Source organism: Fulmarus glacialis, unplaced genomic scaffold (genome assembly GCF_000690835.1).
Source record: "Fulmarus glacialis isolate BGI_N327 unplaced genomic scaffold, ASM69083v1 scaffold37827, whole genome shotgun sequence".
Taxonomy (NCBI): domain Eukaryota; kingdom Metazoa; phylum Chordata; class Aves; order Procellariiformes; family Procellariidae; genus Fulmarus; species Fulmarus glacialis.
Window position 1 is genome coordinate 1 of NW_009223210.1, and position 11,823 is coordinate 11,823.

Genomic DNA, 11,823 nt, shown 5'->3' on the forward strand with positions numbered 1-11,823 from the left:
TAGTTCATTCTTCATTAATCTGGGTGGTTTTTCCTGCTATACCATTGATAGCAACTATAGAAATGATATACAATATCATATAACAATTGACATCATAAAATTCAGTTCATTGGCTATTTTCACCCAAAATCAAATCCCCTTGAGGTACACACCGGACTTCCCCATCCTTTTGCATTACCCACCAAGTGCACCCAGGTCCTTGAGCAAAAGCAATCCCACCTCCCGTGCCGGTCAGTAGCGGAATCGCGCCTGTAGTCCCAGCCGAAACCAGGACACACCCCCAGCCTGAGCGGCGTGGTTGGGGCTCAGATGTGGACTGTGAGACACCCTGCCACCAGCACAGCCACCCTGTCCCAGGAAAAGGGGTTGTGGTGCTTTAGGGAGTCTCTGGGTCCTGCAGAGCCAGCATTAAAAACTATCATTAGAAGCCATTGTATTTAAATTAGAGATAATCTTGGGCACAATGTGGGGAGAGGACACTGGGTGGGACTGGGGAGAAAGCTGCAATTTCCCTGCCATTGTCACTCTGCTGTCCCTGATTGCCAGCAACCGCTGCAAATCCCAGTGATTTACTGAGCCAGGCTGTAATTTGCACCACGTGAGTGTCACCAGGCTCCCTGTCACCAGCCCCATCAGGGCTGTGACAGGCTGTCAGCTGGGCAAGCTGCTGTCAGCTCGGTGCAGCAGGGAGGGGGGACAGCGGTGGCCGCATCCTGCTGCCTGCCTGCTCCGGAGCCACGGCCCTGGTCCAGGGCACCACGGGGGCTGTGCCAGGGTGCAGCCGGGTGGTGCCACCCCCAGGGAGATTTGGGGCCTCTGATGCGTGGTTTGGTTTTGTATGTAACGCGTGCTTCCTCCTGGCTTCCCTAGGACTGAGTCGGTGGCTGAGAAGATGCTGACTAACTGGTTTGCCTTCCTCCTCCACAAGTTCCTCAAGGTAAGGAGGGATGCAGCCGAGACCCCGCTGCCGCTTTGCTGTCTGACCCACTAGCCATCCCTGGGGTGAATCTAGGCTTTAAAACTCTTCAGTCAGACTCCAAGTCAAAAGATGTAGCAGCAAGGCAGGGGAGGTGGAAATTTGCTGGGAGATGCCTGCACCTGGGGCTGCTGATACGTGGGCTGAGCCAAGCTGCACAGCCTCCATGCTCAGCCTTCTTCAACCCTCGGATTGCCTGGTGTAATTCTCATGTAATGGAGTTTCTGTTGCACCTCTTTAGTACTTAGGAGAAATTCTCACTTACATCTCCATGGCTGGGCTTCCATATTTTTTAATTTTATTTTTGGTTTTGGAAGCCCCACAGAATTTGCTTCATGGGGGTGAACAATGAAATCAAGATCTCAAATTCCTTTTTTACAGCCATATAGATTCAGCAGATTTACCAAGCCAAAGACAACATACCCACTGAGCAATGGAGCTCGTGGTTTTGGCTGTCCTCTCCAGGAGCTGCTGGGGGCTGAGCCTGGATTGCACATGTCCTAAAGATTGAGTCAGTGGGACTATGCCTCCACTGAAATGAATCACGTGCAAAACCTGTCTGCAGGCCAGCGGCCCTGGAGGAGATGCACCTTCACCTCTGTGTTAGTTTTGCTGTCTGTCTCATTGTGTAGGAATGTGCTGGAGAGCCGCTCTTCATGCTCTACTGTGCCATCAAGCAACAGATGGAGAAAGGTCCGATTGATGCCATCACAGGAGAAGCCCGTTACTCCCTCAGTGAGGACAAGCTGATCCGGCAGCAAATTGAGTACAAGACTCTGGTGAGTGATCACCGTAGAAGCTGCCATTGAATCGCTTCTGCCCTCCCCACTTGGACATGAGCTGTTCTGACCTTTAGGCCAGTGATCAGGACTACCATGAAGCACAAGTGTTGCCAGTGCAATAAAGCCTCATGCTGCTAGGCCCACGCCCAAGTCGGGTGTGTCCCTAATTTGCAGATACAAATGGCCTGAGCTAAGATTTTTGAAAGGCAAGGTTTGAGGGGAGTGTTTTATCTCCCTGTGCATTGAGCATTGCCCTCCCTCCAGCAAATGAAAATGGACGTCCAGGGCTCCTATCCTAATTATTGTTATAAAGATCTACTAGATGCAACAGCAATGATGCAAATGGGGATGTAGTGGTTTTTTATGAGAAAGGGTTGTTGTGACAGATGTGGTTATAGTTCTCCTGGATGTTTGTCTGAAGCCCTTTAGAGCCTGGTGTGGTTCTCCTTCCCTTCCAGATCCTAAACTGTGTGAACCCGGACAATGAGAACAGTCCAGAGATCCCTGTGAAGGTGCTGAACTGCGATACCATCACTCAAGTCAAAGAGAAGATCCTCGATGCAGTATACAAAAACGTCCCATATTCTCAAAGACCAAGAGCTGTTGACATGGACTTGGGTAGGAGCCCCCTGTCTCGTAGGACGGGGAAGGTCAGAGAGGTTGTTATTATCAGTGATTCTCTGTGGGTTTTGCAGAGCTTAAAAGGTAGAGCTCAGGCTGCACAACGACACACACGCTTCTGCTCCTAAAAAGCATGGGCACTGTTCCTGCTGGATAGGTTTTGAACTCTGTGGGATCAGCTAATTGTCCATTGACCACAGAGCAAATGATTCCTGAAGCCTCCTTCACTCTGCTGAGCAAAGCTTCTCCCCAGGCTTGTGTATCTTACTAGAGGGGGCAGAGGGGCTGGGAAGGTCCTGCGCCTTCATTTAGCTCAACACTGCAGATCCCCCCGCATGGGAATTAAAATGCTGCACTTTGCTGCAAGAAAACTATCAGTGTGACCTTCCTTGTAGTTATAAGATTTAAGAGCAGAATTTAGCTTTCTCTGGGTGCCTTTTCCTGGGAGGTGGGTTTTTCTACAGGCTCATCTCTCCAGTAGTTACTTGGGCCAGAACTGGATAGACCCTGTTTAGTGCCTTTTCCCTCTCTGACCGTCATATCTGCCTGGTTTTTTGCCTCTCCTGCAGAGTGGCGGCAGGGCCGGATAGCTCGTGTGGTCCTGCAAGATGAAGACATCACCACCAAGATTGAGGGAGATTGGAAGCGCTTGAACACCTTGATGCATTATCAGGTAAGAAAGCAGCCCCAGCAGACAGCTCCCAGAAAGCTGCCAGGAGGGAAGAAAAGAAAAGCAGAAATTTAATTCCCAAGTATCTCATCTACCAAGACAGACAGGGAGGTCACATTTGTATGATAAACCAGAAGGGTTCAATGTGCTTACGCATTAGATGGGAAAGCAACCTTGACGTGGATCTTAAAGAAACTAGCAGAGTTGAAAATTGCCTAAATTAAAACTGCCAGCCGTGCTACTGAGATAGAGGGAGCAGTGGCGAGGGCTGAGCTGCCGCTGCTGGAGATGCAGGGCCAGGGGAGGGATGGCACGTGGGGCTCAGGTCTTCTCCTGGGGGTCTGAGACAACCAGGAGTGCAGCAGGGATGGAAGAGGGGTCTCTGCCTTCCTTCAAAGCCTTGCAAACACCACACGATCAGATGATCTGATGCAACGCACAGGCTGCAGCGGCAGCTCGTCTCTTATACTAGTGATCTTCCTACGTGTTGACTCTTGAGCATCGTGCAAGGAGTGAAGAAGGGAAACAGAGCAAATACTTCAAATAGTGTCATATGGGAGGGTCAAGAGAGTGCTGCAGGGAGGTACGGGATGAAGCCAGGTCAAGAAAGGATGAATATCAGGGGCTACTTCTTGACAAAGTGACATCAAACCTCCTAAGTGCCAGACACAGTCTTCCAAGCCAAGTAAAAGGATTTTTGCCACTGAAGTCATATAAAACTAAGCTAGGCAGTGAAGATGCTCTATTGTGCATCGGCCAGGGTGGGTGAGGTGACCTAAGAAATTGTTGCCATCTTTAGCTTTTGCAGCAGGCATACCCCAGCCCAGCCCAGGCTGCCCCGGATAGGCGTGCATCTGTTGGAAGGGGCTTCTTGTGGTGTGTGAAAGATGGAAAGAGACGTAAAGACGGAGCTGAGGAAGGTTTGGTTAAAGAGAATCAAAGGCGTTTACTCAAAGCCTGTCTGCAGCAGAGGATAACTGCATTAATTGGGACCTGTAACCTACTACTGTCCATCAGCACCTACACAGAAGTGTTTAGTATTTAATCTGGCATCTTTCCCTGTTTATACACCATCTCAAGTCCATCAGCGTGACTCATGCTGTGTAAGTTGAATGTGAGCCAGTATTGACAGGAGCCATATAATCAGGGAGCCAGGCAGAGAGAATGGCATAAATATGCAAAGTGCATGTAAAAAAGCACCTCGAGGGTCAACTTTTCCAAGCAGCCCGAAGGATTTAAACACAGATTACCGTAAAATGTCATACGAGTTGTGCAGATGAATTCCATTGTTTTTAAAATCTGTTTTACCTGACAGTTGCAAGGGATTAACCGACATGCAGGGAAGCAGCGAGACTTTATTATGCCTTGATCTTTAAAAGTCATCTAAGGAAGTCACAAGTGAAAGCCGTGTTTGTCTGATGTGTGTTGGGTGCGAGGGGAGGGAGTACTTTCATTTTAGTGCCTGTGGGAAAATCTGAGCCACAAGTTTACCCTTAAAATAAACAAAATCCTCACAGCACTCGAGATGCTGCAGTTATTCCTGCCATTTGAATGTCAGTTTTGCTCTGGAACAACGTAGAAGTTTGCTGCCAAACATCTAACCAGGTAGCCATTGCGCATGGCTCTCCCCGCTCTGGCCCAGCCCGGTAGAGCTGTTTCAGCCATAAAAAGAAGCCAAGTTCTCAGCACTGCAACAGAAATCTTGTCAAGGCAGGGCTTTTGCCAAAAACAAACAGTGATTTTTTTTTTTTTTTTTTTAATTCCTACCAGGTTTTTTTCTGTTTGGGTAATAAATGTTTTTATTAGGTATCAAAAATACAGATGCTCCAGGACTACACAGTAAAACAAATATGTGGGCAAAGGTACATCTTAGAAGAGGGTATGAAATCATTTGAGTTTCAAGTGCTGCTGTCTCACCATTTTAACAGGAGTGTTACGTATAAAACAGTTGTGGTTCAAGCCATAAAAATGAAATCTAGATTTCTGCAGCTTCTGGAGAACTAGTGAAGATGACTTCTAAATTTCTAGAAAAAATAAAAGCTAGCTCTGTAAAGCTCTCTCCATCTTTTATTCGGAGCTGTCTTGTCTTTATTCTTGGTCAGATGCCATCTGCTTTTATCTGCTGGTCTGAAGGCAAAGTGATCTCTGGATTTGGAGGCAGTAGTTGGAGATGCACAGCCCATGTTTCCATCCAATAACACCTGGCATTTTGTAGTATTTTGGAGAGGTGCTGTCTCCTGGGAATAAGCGCTGAAGCAAGGACCAGAAGCTGCCTGGTCCTCGCAGCCTTGCCCCTGCTCCTGATTCCTGGGGTCCGTTTGCTCCGCAGCCCCGTTCCCTGCAGCTCCTGGGCTCCAACTGCTGCCAGGGACCAAACCAGCCTCCTCCTGCTCGCCGTGCTCTGGGGCAGGTGGGGAGGCTCTGCAGAGGGCAGCTATTTAATTCCAAGAGTTTCTCAGCTCCACACTTGGCTGCTGGATTTTGACACCATCACATTCGTTTTCTATGTGTTTAGGATGATAAAATTACAATATATATCTGCATCAGCCGATAAGATGTATTTTTCATGGGAAGCCTTCACATGCAAAAGCCAGATTGGATTTAAAAAGAAATATTCATCTTTCTGTAATATTTTTGAACCACTTTATAGAATTATATAGACAGCTGTATGCCTGCTGCTTATTTCTTCCTTTATAAAAATAGATGTATAGGTTAAATAGGTGTAATTCTTTGTTAAATTCTCTGGAGCTGAGAGAACTGAGTTGAAGGAATTGTATTACATTTGTGTAGTATCCTTTTGGTTTCATACCTATTAAACTCCATGGGAGAGTCTCACCCTGCGTGGCTTAACTCAAGAAAAAGGAAACACTGAATTTAATATCATATGATTTACAGTGGCTCATGCAGGGTTAACTCCGAGGCAGCAAAGCGTGAATACCTGTCAGCCACTGTGAGTCTGGAAGGGCCAAGAGACTAGAAAACTATTTTAAATGAAAAATTAGAAGCAGAGAGGGAAGATTTGTGTGAAAAATGAGACCCAGGAGCCGAGGGTGGCATGGACGTGGAGCCATCATCCTCACTGCATCCTCACTAGCCCACGCAAACGCAGTATTATTGTCTGGGCTTCTGCACTGCTGCTCTCCCCGCTCCAGGTTTTATTTTTCTTTTCTTTAAGGTGTTTTGTGCAGCATGTTTCCAGCTCGTAGAAGAATCAGAATATTTATAAAGTTGTAAAACAGCCAGCCAGCTTCGCAGGCATCTCTGGGGTTTTATGGGAGTGTGGCAACAGCAGAGCGAGATGGGAAACGAATGTGTGTTACATCTGATGCTAATTTGCACGCTGGTATTTTTTAGCTGACAAGAGCCATTTGACCCAAAATTTTAGAGAGTGAGAGTGCTCTGTGTGTGTGTGGAATTTTTAATGCCTCTCTCCCAGTTAACCACAGCCCTGGTAGGAACGGATCCCAGTGCGGTGGCCGGGGAGCTGCTGCCTCCGCGGGAGCACCCTGGGCTGCCGGTGCGCTCAGGTTTCTCCCTGAAATTGAACCGAAGTGGCAGCTAATAACAGCCTAAGAAAATAATATCACTGCTGATAGTTTCTTCCATTGACTTAATAAATTGGATGAAGTGAGGCTGGAGCAGAAGAGGAAATAACAGAGGTGTTTGAAGTGTTTTGCTTAGAAATACCTCACTTTTGTACCATGCAACACAAGTGACTATTATTTCCACTATCGCTGGCAATAATAATAACTCGCATTTACATGAAAGCTGTCAACTGAACGGAACCCAAAGCCTTGGAGGGAGCATTAGGCAGTGGCGATCGCTGTGTGCAGGTCACCTCGCGGCGGCAGACGTTGTACAAACACCCCTTCTGCTGATAGCGTGGGGAGGTGCTGGGCAAGCAAAATCCAGCTGCTGCCCTGGAGCTTCCCCATGCGTAGGGACAGTGCTGAGTCCCTCGCAGGACTCCTGGCAAATAACGGAGGACTTAGCCCCAAAAGCAATTTCTCTGGCACAAAGAGGCATTTCTTTTGTACAGCTCCTCTAAATAACGTGTTGGCTGGGCCCCAGCGGGGCCGTCAGCCTGCGAGATGCGGTGACTCCGCTCTCTGCTCCCTCGCCGTGCTGCACCACGGGCCACGAGTTCAACATTAAAAGACATTCAGGCCCATTCCCTGGAAACCTGCAGATTCTTAATTAAGGGAAATAAGTTAAAAAACTTCCAGTGACTACTAGATTTATAGGGAGGATAAAATTAAACATGGCTACTAAAATCTGCTATAACAAAATCTTGTTAGCACTAATGTTCATTTATAGTTTGACTTCCCAGCATTTAATTCCTTCTCTGGTGCAGTAGCGGGACTGACAATTTAATACCCTGAAAGATGGCTTTATGACTTGCTCAGCTGTAAATCAAACTTTTAAAGTTCGTAAAAATTGCTAAAATAAAAAATGGTTTAATAGGAATGTTTTATGGTCCATAACCGTTATTATAGCCGTTTTATTCCCTCTGCATTGTTACTTTAGTTGGATCACAACAATTCTTGAGATTCTCATTTTTATTGGATAAAACGTAATCTTAAATCAGAACGACCAAAAACATATTCAATACGTCTTTTGATTTATCGCTCCTTTCCTTCAGTCCCTTGCTGTAGAGCTGCTGCCGCCCCAGCACAGAGCTCAGCCAGACCAGGAGCGCGTCTCTGCCGGGGCTGGCCGGCAGGATTGCCCCCGGGCCCTCGGGAGCCCCGGCCGGCCGGCAGGATTGCCCCCGTGCCCTCGGGAGCCCCGTGCCGTGCCGACAGCTCCCGGCCGAGGCGGGGCCCTGGGGACTTCTGCTCCCTGCACTTGCTGGATGAGCAGCTGGTGACCACGGGGCGGATGGTGGATCTCGCTGATCTTTTCTTCTCTTCCTTTGCCTCCCCAGGTATCAGACCGCTCAGTTGTGGCTCTCGTTCCCAAACAGACCTCCTCCTACAATATTCCTGCCTCTGCCAGTATATCCCGGACATCTATTAGTAGATATGGTAAGAAGCAGAGTTAAGGGCTGGGAAACGATGGCTCACGGATAGCGACTGGGCATTGCTCCTGCTGCACTGCACATTTTAGAGCCAGCCTGGAGCTTGCGGCTGTACTTGAGAATGTATCTTGATGGGGCTGGTATTGAAGCTGCCTTTGTTGCAGGAGGGCAACACCTTAAGGGAATTAGGTGGGGAAAAAGCAGCAGCTTTCCCCAAAGGACCACACCACGTTGTCCAAAATGAAAGTACATTCATGTGCCAAACAGAAAAATGTCCTTGGCTTTGTTTTTTTGCAAAGGCTTTTCCATCTGTGAGCAGAACAGCAAAAAGACCAGAGAAGCTGAGAGGAGGGAAAAGGAAATGCCAAGCACAACGTGAGCAGCCTTTGGAAAAGTGGGTCTTGGAAAAGACCAGGGAAAGGCTTTTGGCTCAGAGGGGATGGATGCTGCAGAGCACCAGAGTGGGGCTCCCGCCGCAGGAAAGCAGCTTTGTGTCCCTTGCATGTAAGCAGGGCTGTGCCAGAGAAAAGCCCGATTCCTTCATCTATTTCTTCTGTAAGTGGAGGATCCTGAATTCTTAGCTAATGGGTCAAAAATGGATAACGGCAATCTTAACTTGGTGTGCTCGGATGTGCACACCTGGGAATTAATTATTTGCATAATGGTAGGGCTCAGCACTTTGCAGAGGGTCCCTGAAGATGCTGCAGCCTGAGTAAATGAGTCTGCGAGGTGCCAGGTGTGCGTTTATAGCACTAAATCCACAATAATAGTAATAATGTACTTCCATAAAAGGCAGCAGTGGCAAAATCTCTGGTGCACTGATCTTTCATTATCTTTCATTTTACAGAGTGTTTTACAAACGAGAGGTCCCCTGACAAACCCGCTTCCTCTTGTTTATAGCTCCCAAAATAATGGGGTTTCCTCTCGAGCAAGGGTTCTGAGGAGCCGTCCACAGGAGGGTCTTTAGGCAAAAACCAGGAGAAAAGGCATTTCTCCCTGCGGGGTGTAGTCCAGCCGAGCGCCCAGCGCTTCCCGCGCTTCAGGTGATGGAAAAACCGAGGCTGGGTCACACAACCTGAGTCGGTTGGACTTGATGATCTTAGAGGTCTTTTCCAACCTTAATGATTCTATGATTCTATGATTCAGTGCTCATTGATCTATGTCAGATGGAAAAGCTTTTGCAAACTACCAATGTGAACTATCATTGCTCATGTTAAGATTAATACTTCTAATTGTGCAGACAGAATTTAAATGAGATACTTATTTACTTCCCCCATTATATATCAGTACAGAGCTGTGTTTAAAATTAGAATTACTAGATGCTTCCCTAGCTGTCCCCCTGTCTGTCTCCTTAATTATATCAGTTGGAGTACTCATTTATCTAAGCCTTAATCAGGGATGAAAATCTAGCTAGTTTGGTAATGACTTGCGTATTTCCCCTGGCTGATTTATGATTGATCCCCTTATTCTCGCTGAGCAGGGTGAGCAGTGAATTGGAGGCTAAAGTTGAGAAAATGCATGAAGTTCCCAGAGAACAAAGAAATTTAGGGAGAGGAAAAAAACCCCAACAACCCCCGGTTGTGCTGCTCAGCCCCGTGTCTCAGCTTGGAGACACCGTGGATGGGATCCAGGGAGGCGCATTCTTTGGGAAGTTAAATATATCTCACATCCCTCCATGGTTTCTGAGCAATTAAGGGAAAAACCTTTGTCTGCTCCCCTTTGAGCTCCCCTTTCCCTGCTGGGAAGGAGTACAGACGTGGGGACAGCAGGGATGCCGCCCCGCTCAGCCCCGCGGGCAGCACGGCCGGGATGCAGGGCTGGCCTTAGGCTCTGCAGTCGTGCTCAGCTTGAGCCCTTGTTGCTCTGCTGAAAGGCTCAAGAACAACAATTTTCTTCTGCCCTTTGTGCCGGGCAGCTCGTTATTATTTACAAAATACTGATATCAGGACTCCAGTGCTGCAAGAGTTGGTGCCCAGGGTTAATGTGTATGAGCTGTAACTCATGGAGATGTCTTGCATGGACTCGTATTATGGAGTTCACATAAGTAAAGGATGTGAATGGAGCAGAAAAGTCCCATGTCTGAGTGTGAAAACAGAAGGGCTCAAGTCTGAGGGACTCTATTCAGAAGACCAACACCTATCTTTGGCAAACACCAAATTTTGTTGGTGCCTGGATGGTATTACATTTCATTGCCCCCTAAAAAAAAGCCAGTGCAGATGATTTTGGCACTAGCGAGCACGGTGGCATCACTGAGAAGAGACAGAGAAATGAAAAAGGGGTTTGCTTTGAGCGTGACCCACTTCTCTTCCTGCCATTCAGACTCCACCTTCCGCTACACCGGCAGCCCCGACAGCCTGCGCTCCCGGGCCCCCATGATCACCCCCGACCTGGAGAGCGGTGTCAAGGTCTGGCACTTGGTCAAAAACCACGACCACGGAGACCAGAAGGAAGGAGACCGGGGCAGTAAGATGGTGTCTGAGATCTACCTGACCAGGCTATTAGCTACAAAGGTAACTGCCGTGCGCTAAATTCGCTTGGGAAATGCATAGGCCGGTCTATCTATGCACATTGCCGGGGGTCCTGCGCAGTCCCTAATGATGCTCAGCTCCCGGGGGACTGTCCTCGCCGGGCTTTCCTGGGCCCCAGGGGTTGGGTGGCTCCTGGAGCAGCAACAGAAACGCAGCCCAGGTTTCCTCACACTGCAAGGTGACTGCTGCAATACTTCATTCTTCTGTACGGTATGAAAACACAAAGAGTTGGAGAGATGTAGCAGTGCCTGTAAATATTTAACTGGTTTCCTTGGCCAGAGAGAGTCTTCCTGCCTTTCACCAAGTGTAGATAATGCAGATTTGCTTTTGAAAGTGAAAGAAATTGCTTCAGGTTAGAAATAAAGAGTAAGTGTAGCCATGAGTAGCTGCAGGCTGGAGCATTCCCCCAGGGTCCTCCGGCAGCGCAGTCAGCGTTCGTAAAGACCCCGACCTTACTTACCCCTGTGGGGTCCGTGGCACTTTGCAGGGCTATGCAGAGCTGGCAACACCATCTGGCGTCCCCTCCTGCCACCGCTGCTTAGCCAAGCGTGCGCCCGTCCCTCCCTTCACCTTCTCGGTTGCTGCTCCCATTAGGGTACGCTGCAGAAATTTGTGGACGACTTGTTTGAGACACTGTTCAGCACCGTGCACCGCGGCAGCGCGCTCCCGCTGGCCATCAAGTATATGTTCGATTTCTTGGACGAGCAGGCAGATAAGCACGGCATCCATGACACAGATGTGAGGCACACGTGGAAGAGCAATTGGTAAGAATGGAGGCAGAGGGTGGAAGGAGGGCAGACCTGAGTATTGAGCAATTATCTGTGTCCTGGGGAAAAACAGGGATGGGGAAGAGCTTTGGGAAGGCTGGGAACAACCAAGTCCCATAGCTCCAAAGCATGAGATGTACCATGAAGCCGTGCTAATGCTTTTCAACCAGCACCACTACTGTCCCAGTGCCCCGGGCAGAATTGGCAGTGGGGTTTGATCCTGGTTCTCTCTGCCCCCCGTGCACACACGAGCTGAAACCCCGCTGCAGTGTTAAACCATGAGCCCGGCTATCTCTGGGTCCTCTACCCGGGTGGGAGCTGGGCCCTGGCCTCAGGCCGTAGATCCACACACCTGGACTAGGGAAATCGCTGGGTTTGCAGAGCCAGTCTGCTAGCGGGGAGCAGGGCTCCATGCCTGCACCACCCTGCCTGCGCAACCGTGCTGCGGCAGGGATGCCG

General features: G+C 48.7%; 1 protein-coding gene across 1 annotated transcript in view; it reads left to right on the forward strand.

Annotated features, from left to right (window-relative positions):
• Positions 1–870: 870 nt before the first annotated feature.
• Positions 871–11,823, forward strand: part of LOC104079641 (plexin-A2-like) — a gene marked incomplete at its 5' end in the record, with an annotated part of 14,432 nt that continues 3,479 nt past the window's right edge. The window contains 7 exons of the mRNA XM_009581731.1: positions 871–937; positions 1,609–1,755; positions 2,217–2,376; positions 2,949–3,052; positions 7,977–8,076; positions 10,389–10,579; positions 11,192–11,361. Of these exons, the coding sequence (XP_009580026.1) occupies positions 871–937; positions 1,609–1,755; positions 2,217–2,376; positions 2,949–3,052; positions 7,977–8,076; positions 10,389–10,579; positions 11,192–11,361 (939 nt within the window). The remainder of the gene's footprint in view (positions 938–1,608; positions 1,756–2,216; positions 2,377–2,948; positions 3,053–7,976; positions 8,077–10,388; positions 10,580–11,191; positions 11,362–11,823) is intronic.